Consider the following 18,408-nt stretch of genomic DNA (forward strand, 5'->3'; position numbering starts at 1 on the left):
TTATTTCCCAAATCCGGTCTCTATGGGGCAATATGGGCATACCTGCACAGAGCAAGATATCAGGCCTTAAAATGCGAACAAGTTTAAATTTCAGTAGTCAAATACAAGAATATTATCATATATGTAAGATTCATTACGGAAAAATTACAACAGCGCATTACTGCGATTGAAACAGAAAAAATGATCATTGACCAATTGAAATGTGGCTGTTCAAACGGTGAAGAGTGACAAATCGGTTCAGTCCGCTGTTTTGTGGTTTTTTAATTTTATTTGGTATGGAATACTCACAACTGTTGTAGGAATATCATATTCTTCCATATTACGATACTTTTTTTGCCTAAATAAAAGTTTTGGATGGGTGGCCCATACTGCCCCAAATGGTGGCTCATATTGCCCCGTATAGTCGGGAACACACATTGAAATCCATACATTTTCAAAAGTGCATTCCAACAATTTCCAAACGCATTTTTCGTCATTCATCGACGTAATATGAAAGGAAACATTCTCTAGTATAAGTCAACTACATTTAAACGATGTTCTTTTGAGTTTTTCGGCGCTTTTCGGAACGATTTCTTTAGGTGGCCCATATTGCCCCGATCACCCCTACATCTAATCCTTTTGTTGGGTACTTCCGTTTGGATAAATTAAGAAAGCCCAGAAAGTAAGCAAATAAACACGAAGACTTCCATAAAAATGCGATTCCTGGAAATATGAGATCATGGGCAAGTCATGATCACTTCGTTGCACTCTAATGCACAGATCTTATGCTCAGTATTTTTTTTATTTAATCCATGGTTATTTATTAGAAAGAAACGCTATACTATATAGAAAAACTCTAACTGGCTCTAACAATCTTGAACTGCTAGCTTGCGATAACTTTATTCCATCTGTAAGAAATACATATCTAGTTCGACAAAATTAACAAACTCCAAATAGAAAAAAAAAACTTCACTTAGCAATACATTGGGTCGCGATTAATTTTATACATCCTGAGTTAGTAGCTCTTTCCTGTTATTTGCACAAGGTTTTTGAAAATGCTTAAATTATGACAATTCGAATGTTTCTGTTGAGGATATAAAGGATCTCGATTGAATTTTTCAAATTGAAGGTCTCTTGTTGGATATAAAAATAAATTAAGTATAAAAATAAATTCGCATGAACAGAACGAACACTTATGCCAGACGCAAGATGGTCGCTTAGTTTGGAATTCGTCCTCATTTTTTTTTATCAATATATTCAATTAGTTTTTGATTCCTATCACATTTTTATGTAATAACCTTACTGAAATCTTTATGTGACCCAAGAATTGTAGAAGAGAATGATAGTTTACAAATTAAATTGACAAACACTTTCAAATCGACGAAAACATAAGCATTTTCAAGAACCTTGAACGAATTCTAGGCCGGTCTCGTCGAGAGTTACTCTACTCGCAGATTTTATTTAAGTAACGAACACAAAACGATATATTAATTCTAGGTATTCAGAAAATCTAACTTTATTTTATTAGATAAGGAAAAAAACGTGTTTGCACTTACGACCCTGTATCGTTCGGCAACGCCAGTATGCCGCACGAAACGCTTCCCAGAAATCCTTGATTATGATACCGATTGTGCATTGTGGGGAGGCGTTATGCGATTTTTATTCGAAAATGATTTTTTTTTGTACACGAATTATACAACGGTCACGGACGCAATCGTGAGTTTTTCGTTTCGTAAATAATATATTGACGAAGAACAATAGCAAATTGATGGAGAATTTTTAAAAACTGGTTAATACAATTTAGAAAAATAGCTATTAGGGCTAAAAAGAGAGGCGACGAAATTGTAAAATTATGTACAAAATAAGTTTTGCAAAACGCAATATTATCAGTAAAAAGTGAAGTGGTTTAAGTTGGGATTTGGTGTTCAATGGGATTTGAGTTGGGCAGGATTCTTCGGTAGGCGGAGCTGGGCTCCAGGGTTGTGCTTATTCTTAGCTTCAGGCACGATCGTCTGATGGTGATGTTTTGTGCAATAATGCTTCTGCTGTTTGTTTTTGCATGTGGTTAAGTGGGGGTTTGTTGAATTTGAAAATGAACTTGTTTTCTTGAGAGCTTGTGTATTTGTTTTTGAAAGACTTTGTCCTTCCTGTTGCTTGAATCCGTTTAAATCTTGATGCTTAAAGTGTTGGAATGATATTGTGATTTGCTGGCATGAATGATTAATTGATAGCGATCCTGAATCGATATGCATAGCCATCGATCAAGCAGCACTAATCTGAGTGTGGTAGAATATGTATAATTAAAGATGCTTACCTTTTTGAATGTACTGGGAGGTACCTGCAGGTGAATCTTTTGTTGGCACATGGACTGCAGCAGGGCGATACCTTCACTTCGGTTCTGGCAGTATCGATGTTCCCACGCATCTAACAATCTATTGTAATACCGAGGGTGCTCGGTAAAGCAAACATACCGATGGCTATTAGGTGCTGGTAGGATACGCTCCAGCGGGGCACTTCTGGCGAGTTCATCTTCGGTCAGTAGCAAACACCGTACGTCGTCGGGGGTCAGCTCGTCGAGGATGCTATTTAAATACTAAAAGTAGAGAGGGTAGTGAAGTCAGTGTTTATTATGATTATCTTTTGTATTGAACGAACCTCATCTCTTGACATGTCTTTTTGTATGTATTGATTATGTTTTAATCTTTCCGGCTTTGACAGCGCAGTCACATATATCCGTTTGTCATAGCAGAGTGGGCCTTCAAGACCTTGTTCAGCTAGGATTTCTTTCTGTTCAGCCATTGCTATCCTCGGAGGCACCTGTAATGAAAAGAATATCTTGAATTAGTGCAATATAGAATTTATGCTTCTGGGCTTTTTGGCTCCTATGTCCTCATCCAATCAAAAACAAATCAATGAAAAGGAATTTGATTTGTTTCTTATAGCCTATTAAGATAACGAACTTAATGACATGATAAAGAGTATCTTGATGTCAAAGTTCACTTATCTTATTTTCATTTCATTATCAATTGTCATATCAAATATCTCGTTTCTTCGTGTTCCATTATCAGTTGCGGTCAGAAACCTCTGTACGATTAGTGTTATTCCACTTACCTGATACATAACCGTATTCAGCAGAGCTTTGACTAGAGGTCCCTTCACATGGGCATCCAGCGTGGAAGCAGAATGCAATGACGGTGAAATGTTCACCTCCAACAACCAGGGAACCAGTTCCGAGTCTAGTAACACATCAATTCCAAACAGCTCATAACAGTTGTATCTACTGGCGACGTTCAGCTTGGACATTGCATAGATAGGTCCTTCTCCAGCGAGCACCGTCCGCAGCACGAGATTTCTCAACGCGCCCCACAACCGGTCGGTGTTGATTCCCTGCTCAGCAAAGTAAGACCACAGCGATTTGATGGTCCATTTATGTCCCTGACAGGCATCAGCGTCTTCATTGGCGTTGTAGTTGTTGGACAGCTTGTTAATACTGTAGTTGGTTAAATGCATGTAGCGATCACTAAGCGTATCAGGCTTTTCACTGTACTTGACCGAGGCGAATCGTGCCAGCCCGTCGGTATGCATGTAAACCCGCAGAGGGTTTATCGACGTTACCAGAACATATAATCGCAAGTCAAATTTGCTACCATTGATGAGCAGGGGCCGCTCGATATACCGCTGTACGACTAAGGGTTTCCGTTTTGGAATTTGAGACCACCGATTTACGACTTTTATTCCAGTTCCTCGGGCCGAGGCGGGTGGTTTGATGATCCATTTGGCATTCCGTTGACTATATCTGGGCCACATTTGGCGCAGTATTTTCAGATCCTGAGGTAGGACGTAGGTGCGGGGCATGAATCCGAACTCCTTCTTGCCGTGGCGATTCATCTGGGTTTGCAGATTGCGCCAGACGCGATCTTTTCGGCCAATTTGAAAACTACCGGGCAGGTGGTTGAACTTCTGGTACGGCCGGAGTGTTTTAAAGCAGGGACTTTTCATATGCTTGCCCCAAATTCCTATCCAATCGTTGGTTTCTGCGAATAGAGTATTGGAATTGTCATTAATTTTGGTTTGTAGCATATTTAATAATTATTTATGTTAACTACAGAATACGCAAATATACAGTTTGATCTAAAACGGGTGACTCAGGAGAAATGCATGGCATGAAGCTGTTTTGAATAATGCCATTTGGCATAACGAATTAAATAGACCAAATTGGCCAAAAGAATAATTTATTTTTCGTCTAATTCCAGGCAAATTCGTAATATGAATGAAGAAATTCAGGATTCATTGAACTTATTCTATTTTTTAAAGAATGAGTCATTAACTCTTTCGTCATTGCTTCAAGTTCAAACGACGGAAAGATCTACTTATTAGAATTCTTCCGAGGAAATTTGTGTGTTTGAAGAATTTATTTTTTCGCATCATGAGGACGACACACACGTGCTATAAAAAAAGAAATCGTATACTCCTCGCTTTATTCCGGGCAAATGCAGGTATATGCAAAGTATACTTTTAAAGAAGTCATTTACTATTATGCCTTAACCCGGGCAAGTGCATACCCTTAAAGAAGGAATGAATAGAGTGCTATAAGAAGAGCACCGCCATATGCTGCTTTTGACAGATCTTCTGCTCGTTTGAAACGCGCATTTGTAACTGACCGATGATTCTGTTCCAATTTTGACACTTGTCGGCACAGTTATTCTAGTCACTGTATGAATGATAATATGTACCGTGCTGTGCCCTTATTCCAATCAGCGCCTAATTCCGTTCACGCAAGACAAAATAATAAATAATAAAGAGTTTTTATCTACAAACAGCAGAAAAATATCCTTATACTTTTCTATGGTTATGTATGCATGAAATGAAATGAAAACCAGCGTCATTTTTAGCGAATAATAGTGAAAATTTAAACAAATTTGTTAGTCGTCACTACGAGCGCCATTTTGACTGTTTTCATTAACCCACTTGCTAAGAACGTCTGTCATAATATTTAAGCATTTTTAAGTGAAAATTTGTACTGGATTTCAAACACAGCAGCATAACAAGACAAAATAGGTAGCATTATAGCGTATTACCAAATTGTTGCCTGTATTTTCCCGATAGAAAATGCTGAAAAGTGAAAAATATCTTGACCGGAATCAGGGTACATCTAAATCTACTCGTTCCTTATTCCGTTCATTGGGTTTGGAGGATGGATTCCGAAAGTTTTGTGTTTGATAATCTAATCTATGAGCAAGAAAAGGTACATCGTACATGAAGCCATATGAGTGGTGAATGGTGAACATTTGAAATTCTATCCCGCAAGCAGGCAGACCGAAAGGAATTCCGTTAACGACAGGTTATGGGACCTTTTTCAACTCGTGCCGGGAAAATACAGTTTTTTTCAGTTAATGATTTAATGATGATTTATAAAGTGAATGCTGGACAATGTTAAGAAAGGGTTTCCGGAGAATACGGACAGTTTTAAACAGCACAATCCATAATTGTGGCGTTCTTGTTTAAAAGCTTTATCCGGAAATTTCTTGGCGAATTTCTATAAAAAAAACACTGCCCTCTCTGAGCTGCAAATAAGGTTATGTTTTACCGAAATTCGTGAATACTTCGTAGAAGTAGGGTTATCCGGTACTATAAAGAACCGGAACTTTAAAGAATATTCAATTTCAACGAGACAGTGGTACGAACAATTCCAAACAAACAGAGACATTGTTTTGGAAGGTTCAGGTCAGAATTAAAGGCCTAGTATCCAGGCTCTAGTCAAAATTACGTTGAGGATAAGGTGTAAAACTTCGATAATAATAGTTTCTGGCCTTCTCTGTGGTACCTGATGCAACTGGGCAGCTAGCATCAATGTTCATGTTGAATATATCTCGAATGGTAAGTGAAACAAACGAAAAAAACAGTCAACTTGAGAAAAATATATTAAGCTCTTTTAGTGGAATGTATTAAACCGTCTAAGACGAATTAAGTACTGTCCATTTAATTCCACCAGTTAATTTTCGTTATCTTTGCAGATACGTATTTCGACCACAACTGTGTGGTCGTCTTCAGTGTCTCGTACTTAACTTGACTTGAAGTCAAGTCAAGTACGAGACACGACCACAGTTGTGGTCGAAATATCTGCAAAGATAACGAAAATTAACTGGTGGAATTAAATGGACAGTACTTAATTCGTCTTAGACAGTCAACTTGGCTATACTAACGAAAATCATTCATTGTATTTCAAATTTGGAAGGAAATTACATTTGAAGCTTTTTATTTGCAATATTATAATAAATGAAAAGAATGATTTGTGAGAAAAATGATGCCTGGTATCAGCATCTTCAAGAAATCAAATGTTTTTCGGGTGATTGAAATTAGGAACACGAATGAACGGAATTAGAAACAATGCCATTTCAGATGATTGGAATTAGGACCACATAATTTATCAATGTTTTTTTCACTAGTGGAGCCTAAGTCTATGAATGCATTCCAACATATTTTATTTTCAATTGTATATAGCAAATGACACTATGTAGCGAAATTGCAGCTTCAAAATACTAAACGGCTATTTTTAGAGCTTTTAGACATAGCGCATTGTCTTAGGTGAACGGAATAAGGGCACAGCACGGTACTCTTTTGTCATACGCTAACGAAAATACACTTTAAATGGCATCAGTGGACATCGGTTGTGGCAGACTAGAATTTACTGAAGACGATTACAGCAGCACTGATGTGACGCAAGGGCCTGGTACGTTGAACAGCCGATGAGTTCTCTGTATTATCCTTCCTGTTTTACAATTTCAAGTTTGATTCCAACGAGGTCGCCGGGGGCAGCAGGGACTTTGTCCAAGGGCTTGACGATCCCTCCCCAGGCCATCTGCGAGTTGTGGCGCCTGCCTAGGATGTGGTGGGGTTTGACAGTGGGCCCTGTTAAACCTCTATAAAAAGCTGCATGTATCCGCAAGTAGGCTCCGCCAAAGCGACCGTGTGCCGCTCAAAGCGCACAAGCCCAAGTCCTGGTGTTAGGTGGGACGCTAAACAGCTCTGACACGACGGCCCTCCGGCGAGACAGGAGGTTTGCGCAGGCCCAATAAGCCGCCTGGAAAACCAATAATTACGAGCAATATAAGAGATAATGCGACTCGATATAATCGGCAAAGACCTAGGCGACGAATAAAGGATATAACACACGAAAGTTCTATGAGAAGTTGAACCGTTCACGTAAGGGCCACGTGCCACAGCCCGATATGTGTAAGGACATAAACGGGAACCTTCTTACGAACGAGCGTGAGGTGATCCAAAGGTGGCAGCAGCACTACGAAGAGCACCTGAATGGCGATGTGGCAGACGAAGATGGCGGTATGGTGATGGACCTAGGGGAACGCGCGCAGGACATAATTCTACCGGCCCCGGATCTCCAGGAAATCCAGGAGGAGATTGGTCGGCTGAAGAACAACAAAGCCCCTGGGGTTGACCAATTACCAGGAGAGCTATTTAAACACGGTGGTGAGGCACTGGCTAGAGCGCTGCACTGGGTCATTACCAAGATTTGGGAGGAGGAAGTTTTGCCGCAGGAGTGGATGGAAGGTGTCGTGTGTCCAATCTACAAAAAGGGCGATAAGCTGGATTGTAGCAACTACCGCGCAATCACATTGCTGAACGCCGCCTACAAGGTACTCTCCCAAATTTTATGCCGTCGACTAGCACCAATTGCAAGGGAGTTCGTGGGGCAGTACCAGGCGGGTTTTATGGGCGAACGCTCCACCACGGACCAGGTGTTCGCCATTCGCCAAGTACTGCAGAAGTGCTGCGAATACAACGTGCCCACACATCATCTATTCATCGACTTCAAAGCCGCATATGATACAATCGATCAGGACCAGCTATGGCAGCTAATGCACGAAAACGGATTTCCGGATAAACTGACACGGTTGATCAAAGCGACGATGGATCGGGTGATGTGCGTAGTTCGAGTTTCAGGGGCATTCTCGAGTCCCTTCGAAACCCGCAGAGGGTTACGGCAAGGTGATGGTCTTTCGTGTCTGCTATTCAACATCGCTTTGGAAGGGGTAATACGAAGAGCAGGGATTAACACGAGTGGCACAATTTTCAATAAGTCCGTCCAGCTATTTGGCTTCGCCGACGACATAGATATTATGGCACGTAACTTTGAGAAGATGGAGGAAGCCTACATCAGACTGAAGAGGGAAGCCAAGCGGATTGGACTAGTCATCAACACGTCGAAGACGAAGTACATGATAGGAAGAGGTTCAAGAGAAGACAATGTGAGCCACCCACCGCGAGTTGGCATCGGTGGTGATGAAATCGAGGTGGTAGAAGAATTTGTGTACTTGGGCTCACTGGTGACTGCCGAAAATGATACCAGCAGAGAAATTCGGAGGCGTATAGTGGCTGGAAATCGTGCATACTTTGGACTCCGCAAGACGCTTCGTTCGAATAGAGTTCGCCGCCGTACCAAACTGACCATCTACAAAACGCTCATTAGACCGGTAGTCCTCTACGGACACGAGACCTGGACGATGCTCGTGGAGGACCAACGCGCACTCGGAGTTTTCGAAAGGAAAGTGCTGCGTACCATCTATGGTGGGGTGCAGATGGCGGACGGTACATGGAGGAGGCGAATGAACCACGAGTTGCATCAGCTGTTGGGAGAACCATCCATCGTTCACACCGCGAAAATCGGACGACTGCGGTGGGCCGGGCACGTAGCCAGAATGTCGGACAATAACCCGGTGAAAATGGTTCTCGACAACGATCCGATGGACACAAGAAGGCGAGGTGCGCAGCGGGCAAGGTGGATCGATCAGGTGGAAGATGACTTGCGGACCCTCCGTAGACTGCGTGGCTGGCGACGTGTTGCCATGGACCGAGCCGAATGGAGAAGACTCTTACATACCGCACAGGCCACTTCGGCCTTAGTCTGAATAAATAAATAATAAACCAACGAGGTCGCCATCGGCTTGCAATCGCCCATGTCAAACCGTTGCAGTAGATCCTTTTTCTATCGTACAGCAGCACATAGATGACAGATCGCTTGTATCTTATGTGATACTGGCACGTATCCGACGGCACATTCCACACTGGCTCGCTTGAATACGAGCTTCGTCTCAAATGAATGGAATCGCTCGTTCCAATTCCTTTTTGTGTCAGGCCGTATGATGATTTATTCAGACGGCAGACGATATTTGGATCAAACTCGCCAGACTCTGGGGTTGTCTCATATATATTTCCTTCTTCAATATGCCGTTAACCCTTTCTTTCCCATGGTAGCTGTAGAGCTCCATCAAATTTTGCACCTTCCAATTTTCGTCGATTTATTTCAACAACAAAAAGCAGTATTTGGCACAACTTTATGGTTTCATTAGACTGTAAATACAATCAATTTTGAGTAAAAATAGTGAAACTATTGAAAACAATCAAGTAACTATTGATTTACAATCAAAAACATTTTTTTTCGTTTTCCACTAATTTAAGCTATGCCAAACAAATTTTGTTCTAGAATTTTTTTCATAGATAATTCCTTCCTATTGAAATCTTTGAAAAAAGTCGTGGGAAAGAGAGGGTTAAGGAAAGCAGAATGAGCGTTCATCTGATAGACATGGTACTCTTTCTTTGACATTGAAAGCCATTGACAACCAGATGCGCCTCGTAGCGGTCCACGTTAAATATCTCGTTATGCTTAACTTTAGAGACCCACCTACAGTCCACAAGGTGCTTTCCAGCAGATTTTTTTAGGAATGTCAGCTTACTTTTTTCTTCCTTTGTGTGAATCTTGAAAGGATCTTCAGTTCTTTACTCGCCAGCTCACTCTCACGATAGGAGACTTCCAGTAGCACAAGTTGCTTCGCTGCTTCAGACCGCCGATCAATTATGGTCGTGTGCTTTAGAGGCGTATACAAACGCCGAACGAAAAATATTCACTGCCAGTATTTGCGTCAAAACCAGAAATAAAATCAAGAAACTTACCGGGAATTCTGGTTCTCTATGATTCGTGAACATCTTCAGCGGTCTATTTCCACTAACGATTTGTTATAGAATGGATCTTCAAGCGCATCAGCAGCTTCCATATAAATGGCAGATACTATACGCCATTACCATCCTCGTCGGACTCGTAACTACCGTCATGGGTTCTTGACGCTGCGCCAGGGCTGCGATTCAGAATGTAGGCAGCCGAAGGACAATTTCTCTTCACATCGATTTCGGCAAACTAGCATCGGGCAGCATGAAACGTGACTTGTCGAACAAGGTGCGGTTCCACCACTTCATTCTGCTGTGGACTGTACGGAACGGTTGTCTCCATTTGTATCTCTTCCTTGTGACAATATTTCATGAACTATTTGCTGGTATACTGCCTGCCATTTTCACAAAACAGCATCGAAACCCTTGTGCCATAGAATGGCAAATGAATTACTTTTGATGTCATCAAATAGAATACCGTGAAGAGGCTATAATCATCCATAAACGATACATAGTACACATCTTACGCATAGAACACGGTCGTCTTTGTTGATGATTACTTTTCCTACAGCAATGCTTACAGTCAGACCGTTGTCTTCGAGTCGGCGAACAAAAAATAAGTTACACTGCAAGTCAAGTACGTATACAGCGAGTTGCTTCTTGCCATCTACAGCAGATTCCGCCACAGTAGCATAGCCGGCCTTAGCTACCGAAATGAGATCATACGGCATAATGCCATTTGGTATAAAGCCGTTTGGCATAATGCCATTTGGCATAACGACCTAAATGTCCAAAGGCCATTTGGCATAATCGTTGAAAAGATGTATCAAATGCGATGGGTCGTAAGAATATATGATTTCCATTTTTAGAACTATGTATTTACCTGGAATAAGGCAAAACAGTAAATGATTCCTTCTTTAAAAGTATGCGTTTGCCCGGAAAAAGGCAAACGAGTAGATAACTACTTCTTTAAAAGTTTGCAGTTCCCCGGAAAAAGGCAATTACTCTTTTGCCTCATTTTTTAAAAGTACGCATTTTCCCGGGATAATGCAAAAGAGTAGATGACTCCTTCTTTGAAAGTACGCATTTGCCCGAGATAATGCAAAAGAGTAGATGACTCCTTTTTTAAAAGTACGCATTTTCCCGGAAAAAGGCAAAAGAGTAGATGACCCCTTTTTTTAAAGTACGTGTTTGCCCAGTATGAGGCAAAAGGGTAGATAGCCCCTTCTTTAAAAGTACGCATTTGCCCGGTATAAGACAAAAGAGTAGAAGACTGTTTCTTTAAAAGTACGCATTTGCCCGGGATGAAGCAAAATAGTAGATGACTCCTTCTTTAAAAGGATGCATTTGCTCGGAATAAGGCAAAAGAGTGGATGACTCATTTTTTTTAAAAGTACGCATTTTCCTGGGATAATGCAAAAGAGCAAATGCTCTTTCTTTGAAAGTACGCAGTTTCCCCGAAATGGCAAGAGAGTAGATGACCCCTTCTTTAAAAGTATGCTTTTGCCCAGAATAATGCAAAAGAGTAGATGACTCTTTAATTAAAAGTATGCCCGGAATAAGGCAAATCAGTGCAAGGCACTCTCTCTGGAATAAGACAAAATAGTAGATGACTCCTTCTTTGAAAGAACGCAGTTTCCCCGAAAAGGCAAGAGAGTAGATGACCCCTTCTTTAAAAGTATGCTTTTGCCCGGAATAATGCAAAAGAGTAGATGACTCTTTAATTAAAAGTATGCCCGGAATAAGGCAAATCAGTGCATGGCACTCTCTCTGGATTTGCCCGGAATAAGGCAAAATAGCATAGGCGTAACTAGAGTCTCGGTCTAGGGGGGGCCATGGCATCAGCTGGTGGGATGTAATTTTCAAAGGCGATTTAAAGCACTTTGCGCATGGATTGCAATAGAAATTGTTTGACTAAGTTTATCGCTCATTCGTCCTAGAACTAACATAAAAAATCGCGAATAATACAATTGATTTCCAATGATGCTGTGATTGCTTCAAAACGTTGTGTCAGTGTCAACTTGTCTTCTCCATGTTACTAAATGTGGATGAGTGTGTAATCTAAGGTTCAAGAATCTTCTTCGAATTATCTATAAATGAAATTCGATATGAGTATATTTCTGAAAGTTTTCAAGCATTTCCATGATTACTTAATGCATAAAGATCTCGATTTTTTTGAAACTTGAAATTTTTGAAACTCTTTAGATGTGGAATAAATTCCACGAAATTTTGTCATAATCAGTATAAGTATTCATGCAATTCCAAAATGTATGCTATGTGCTGAAATACTTAAGTACCGATGAACACAAATTTGGAATCCTAAAGTGTTTTTCATGAGTTATAAATTCCATGAGTCATAAAATTAGGAGTCATAAATCAAATTCCATAATAACATAGGGTTTTTGTAGTTACTGACGTTAGGAAGAGGCTTTATTATGGTTTTCTGAATAGGTGAGAGATTTCTCTGCAAAAATCAAAGAGACTTGAGAAGCAACCAAATCGATCTGAATTGTGCTGCAAAAGAAATGTTTAAAAAAAAAAAAAAAAGACGGAATCACCGTCTTCGACTAGAGGTCGCACAGACTGAACACTTAACATCTAGCATGAGACAACGGACAGGACATTCACACAACACCCAGTGGACCAGTGGAGAACTTTTTGTTTTTACGAAAAGTTTTCTCCTTACCGGGGCGGGAATCGAACCCACACTCCACAGCACATGCGTCTAGACGATTGATGTCGCTAACCGCACGGCCACGAAGCCCACTACGAACTGGTTTCTAAATCTAATTTTTTTATCCTAAACAACAAATTCTAACTAAAGCAGGCACAAAAGAGTTTTACGATGATCCTTATGAAATCGTCAAAAAATTAAATGGAACAAGATATTTTGAGGATTATAAAATGCAATTTCTGTTGTGAGTGCGAAGGTTGCCTAAGTTTTGTCCTAATACTTTCAATGGAATGCGTTGTTGATTTTTCTGTCATTGTAACAAAGATTCTTAAGTTTTATAATTTTATAGCTTTCTGTGCCAGAATTATATAGCGAGAGCAAACTTAACTCGAGCGATTAACTCGAGAGCGATTAACTCGAAGATTTTCGAAAGAATGGTCGTTCGAAATTTCATTGACCGGATTTGTGGACATGTGCTCATTTTGATGTAGTTGCTTCAGTCTTTCTTTGAAGCGGATGGTAGTTTAATAGAACAGAAATATTTATATCTTAATACAATTATGTTTTTATGTTTCTGCGACCAGGATACTAGTCAAACAAATTCAGAACAAATTTATTATTTTAAGCTAGCAACTGAATTAGAAGCGGCATTGATTTTAGCTTAAAAATCGAGAAAATGTTCCCGGGGGTCCAACTTAAATATTTCGATGCTTTGCAGAACAAATGGTCATAGATGTGATAACGCAACAAAAAATATGTTTATAGAATTCATAATCAAAATTAAGAAATATGTAGGAAATATGTAATAAATGAAATAAAAACTGACTATGTTGGAATTACTTTTCAAAATTTTCTGGGGTGGGCCACAAGTAGGTCTGGAGGGGGCCAGGCCCCCCTCGCCCCCCCCCCCCCTATTTACGCCAATGCAAAATAGTAGATGACTCCTTCTTTGAAAGTACGCATTTGCCCGGGATGAAGCAAAAGAGTAGATGACTACTTCTTTAAATGGATGCATTTGCCCGGAATAAGGCAAAAGAGTAGATGACTCATTTTTTAAAAGTACGCATTTTCCCGGACAAAGACTAAAGAGTAGATGATTCCTTATTTAAAAGTACACATTTGCCCGAAAAAAGGCACAAGAGTAGATGACTCCTTCAAAAAATTTATTAATTTATTTAAATTTACCCGGAATTAGCTTCTGCCTAGAGTTTTTATGATTCACCGCTGTTATGATTCACTCGTTTTGCAGACTAGTCCATTAGCTTTTTCTTCACGTAATCCAGGATTAGCTGGCTGTGCTGGATCACTTCTAACGATGTGATAAAAACGTTGTAGGACTTCGGTAGCGACAGTTAAAGCTGGAAAACAACATCCCCTTCTTCGATTGACACCTTCTGCACTTCTCGGAACAGTTTTTCAAACTTGAGCAAGTACTTTTTCACATTTTCGTCTTTTTTCAAACGCTATTCCTGAAACTGCTTATTGAGAAACAATTTCCCAGCGATTCGAACACGCTCCAGGACTTTTTTTTAAGCATCCTATGGTTCTTCTGCTTGTCCTTAACGTAGTCAGGTTGATCTGTGATTTGACGGATGAGTAAATTTCTGCATCTCCGGTATCTTGCCATGCGCTCTTTCAGTTTCTTCTCCTTCCGCCGCTGTAGCTTCCGGAAGTTTTCTCGCGTACCCCTCGTACTCTCGATGGCGTTTTCCAGACAGTCCAGAATTTTTTTTATCTTCCATCAAGAATTCCAGTTGCCGTCCCATCGAACAGCTACAACATTTCTTAGCCCATTTCAACGAGCAAGTTATTAGGAAAATAGCTTTTCAAAGTTTCTTTCCTTTCAGCGTGCTGCGCTTATAACCTAATAATATAAGCAAAGCTACAAAGAAGTTCGCATTTACTAGAAGATGACTTCTCCAGTAGTCTTGCGAGCAAAGGCGTAGCGTTCTCGGTCTGGTCTACGATGTTTTCGGGTTGGAAATATTATCGACTCCGTGGACATAGTGTTTCCATTGTACTTCCCACCCAATATACAAATTCATGCAATGGGGGGCATAGAAATGCTTTCAATTGATAACTGATGAAATGGTAATAGAATACTAAGTTGAAAAGCAGACCACGTTACTACCTTTATAATGAATATACTAAATTACCATTACACCATTTATCGCATGTGTAAGAATGTCTGCTTTTCTAGTTTACACAGTTCGTTAGGTTCCCCCGAAAACCTTTTGACGGGACAGATAGGTAATACTGTAATACCCACATAAATACGGTGTCCACATTATATGCTCGTATTTGCCTCGATTTAAGATACTCAAGGCGATTTAAGATATTGAGGGCGAAATACTTATCTGTGAACATACAATGAAGCAGTATGAATAAATGAACACTAAGTTAATGTAGATGTAGAAACAATTTTCAACGTTGAAGGAAATACGAAGCATCACCCGGTCTAATATCATCTTGAGGGCACATTGATAGCATCTTTTGGATTTTTTGATATTAGCATCAAATGAAATCATCATTTGTTTTCAAATTCCAATTTCCGTAATTGATTGCTGTAGATTCCTAAATTGTACATATAATATGATATCAAACTTTACTTATTTGTTATTGAAACCCAGTATCAAAATTAGTTTTGTTTGCTATTATCGACAGCAGGAATTGTTTTCGATATGATGTGACAGGTAGATTTATCTTCTAAAGATTTTGACCAAAAAGGATATCAACCTGGGTTATCAATATCGGCGACTTCATATCAATAAAACAAATTATCGATTTGCTATTAAGCTTTACTCTGGCAATAACATAAGTTGCATTCGATAAAACTTGTTTGCACTAACCAATATCAAAGCAGTACTTACTTTTTAGAAGTCGAAATCCGCTATTAATTAACACCTTTCGCACGACAATCGGCGTTATCAACGTCATCTTCCATTTGAGCACTTTGTGAATGGCAGGTGGCATATCGGGACCCTTCTCTTCGTGGTTGGAGAATGTAATATACGGTGGCACATATGGGAATAAACTTGGCGATAGTGGACCTTTCGATGGGCTACCCCCCAGCACGCAACCGATGGACGTTACCGGTCCCCGGGCCAGCGATGGCGTTGGTGACGACGGGCTGGATTTGGTTCTAGCCTGATAGGCCGCTAAATGAGTTTGGTAGTTGTCCTCCGAATCTGTTATCGATCCATTCAGTGCTTCGTCGTCGTCTCCCAGCTCGTCGCCCAGATCGTCATCCTCGCCATCACATTCGTCATCTAAATCGTCATCTTCTCCCACATCCGAGTGCCCAATGGTTTCTGTATCGAGGTCTTGCGTGTGAACTGACTCTCCGCCGCTAGTTCCCGTTGACATACCAGATGGAGTAGGTGAGGTAGAACCGGCCAAGGGTTTGAGCAAGGGAGGTGAAACGGATTTTCGGCCAACAATGTGGCCAACCGAACCACCAGAGGCAACGATGGCGGAAACGGTAGTCGGAGCCGATTTCAGACAAGATTTGTATTTGTTTACGGCAGTTCCGCTGCGAGATCGAACAGTTTTCATAAACCGCGTACCATTTGCGTTGCCAGAGCCCTTCGTGGGTTTTCCGAGACGTTGTTGGGCTGCGCTGGCCGCTTCTTCCAGTACGTTGCTTTCGACGGCATTCAACATTTTCGACGGCGGCGAATCCTTCTGACCGATAGGGAATGCGGTGAATTCCAAGGTTTCGTCGGTTTCCAGAGTTGGAGAAATGTTATCACGCGTCCGTTTAAGGGATATCTGTAATAATAATAATGCTCTTAGCTTACTTGGGTAATCATTTTTTCATTTGAATTCAAATTTTTAATTCAGTTAGAAATATAAGATAAAAATATAAAGAGGAAGAAATCGGCAATGAGGGAAACAAATATTGCATACTTACGTCACGCATCTGATCCCGGTTTGCCCAAGCAGGTGTAGATCGCCCACTCCCCGAGTTTCCATTGATCATCGAAGCACTGGTGTAGATTTCATGGGGTTCCGACTCGCTCCGTGCCCGCAATTTTCGATTGCTTCGGTCATACATCGTGTTACGTGGATTGAACGAGCTCTCCAGGTTACGAGCGAATCGGGACTCAAGCTGTCGCTCTCCTGGCATGTAGTATCCGCTGCGGCGATCTTTCCTATAGGTGTCCAGTTCGTTCATGTAGACATCCTTGGCATTGATTCCGCCTTCAAGCCGGACATGGCCGTTCTGCATGACGTTTTCCTTAGCATTATTGATTGTTATGCTTGGCAGTTCATTGCTAGCTATGATTGGAAGCGTCTTACGGCCATGGTTGTGTAAACTAAAGGACTCAATCAGCAGGGTTGGCGTTTCTCCTTTCATCTTGTTATTATGCTGCTGAGGTTGGTGGTGAAAGTGACTGTGAATTCGTGATTTGCCACTTTTGGATTCAGACATCGGTGCCATCGGAAGACTCTCACTGCGACATCTTCTTCGTAGGGTGACTTTTTGTGTGGCTCTTGACGATGATGACGATATACTGGACGTAATCGATGATTGATGCTTGAGACTGGAGTTAGTTCTAGAAAACTGTTGCTGACCATTATGCTGTTTGAAATCCATGATGGTGGCGAACTTCGTCGTTATCTGGAAGGAACAAAGAAAGGTAACACTTAGTATTCAGTTTTGCACTCTGTCGCCTCGTGACAGTAGAAGCAATTAGCGTGGCGATTATTACATATCTGAAACACTCATAGCAAAAGTATAGCAACGCGGATGCTATATTAAGAACAACTGTTTGAATCATGCTAGGAAAGTTTGGAGCTGCTGCAGTCCGACTTGAACACGTTATACATAATTCGCTTTTCGATTTCACTGATTTGGCCTCCCGGTCAGACAGCAATCGCAACCAGCTCAATGAGAGCAAAGAAGAGGCGAAGTTAATGTGCGTTGCTACGGTGTGAATTTTCAGTTTTCCGATAAAGCACTTTAGGTGATGACGATTCGCGCATATATTTGCCCCAACTTTTTCGCGAAACAAAAACGGAGTTAAGAAGTGCTCTCCATATTTTGCGCACAGCTTTTCCACACGTCGTGTATTGTTACTGTTGCTACTAGAAGGTCTCGGACATAATGTATATGGGGTATAGAACTAATTCATCAACCAGCCTGTGATAATTTCATTCTATCACAATACAAAATTTCACGATATAGAAATCACAATGGAAATCTTTCATGTCACTATCTCTTTGTTGCATAGTGCATTGATTAAAAAAATGTAATATTCCCGTCGAAACTAAAGGTGCGATAAATAGAAGCCGTCATCCTCATTAGATCACCACCCTATAGCAGCGAACTGTACAATACAAATAGCTCACTATTCCGGCTGCTGGTTTTCAGTTATGATGACAGATCTTCATACGTCGCTGGCCCTCTATATTAGCGTTACTCACTTGACGATAGGGATATTGTCGTTAACGATTCAGACCCGGTTTCCCTACTAGGAACAATTTCGCAAACGTGCTGAGGGCCACTTCCGCCAAGAATCACTTAACCTGCCACAAGCCTACCACAATGTGGTGTCTACTCTTAAACACTAGTAGCTACAATATACTAACCTAAAAGATCTTACTACGTCTCTGCCAAAATTCGAGACTTATACACGCATTGAATTATAAAAAAAATAATCACGTTCTTCTTATCCCGAATGACGAAGAGACTACGATTTCATTACAAACACCACAGTAATGTATTAGGCATCAGTGTCGTGAGAACTGTTTGTAATTTGACGGATTCGTTGCCTCTCTCGCGGTTTCTG

The 18,408-nt window shown here is 40.8% G+C and overlaps 1 protein-coding gene across 15 annotated transcripts in view; it reads right to left on the bottom strand.

Annotated features, from left to right (window-relative positions):
* The window catches only part of LOC134213183 (tubulin monoglutamylase TTLL4), a 115,508-nt gene that overhangs the window by 8,121 nt on the left and 88,979 nt on the right, over window positions 1-18,408 (bottom strand). For 9 of the 15 annotated variants that reach the window (XM_062691876.1, XM_062691878.1, XM_062691877.1 and 6 more), the window contains 5 exons: window positions 16,527-17,237; window positions 15,484-16,384; window positions 3,091-4,013; window positions 2,635-2,796; window positions 2,294-2,572 (listed from right to left, as the gene is read on the bottom strand). In XM_062691876.1, coding sequence (XP_062547860.1) covers window positions 2,294-2,572; window positions 2,635-2,796; window positions 3,091-4,013; window positions 15,484-16,384; window positions 16,527-17,237 — 2,976 coding nt within the window. The other 6 variants (XM_062691874.1, XM_062691873.1, XM_062691887.1 and 3 more) reach the window with 5 other exon arrangements.

Source organism: Armigeres subalbatus, chromosome 2 (genome assembly GCF_024139115.2).
Source record: "Armigeres subalbatus isolate Guangzhou_Male chromosome 2, GZ_Asu_2, whole genome shotgun sequence".
Classification (NCBI taxonomy): domain Eukaryota; kingdom Metazoa; phylum Arthropoda; class Insecta; order Diptera; family Culicidae; genus Armigeres; species Armigeres subalbatus.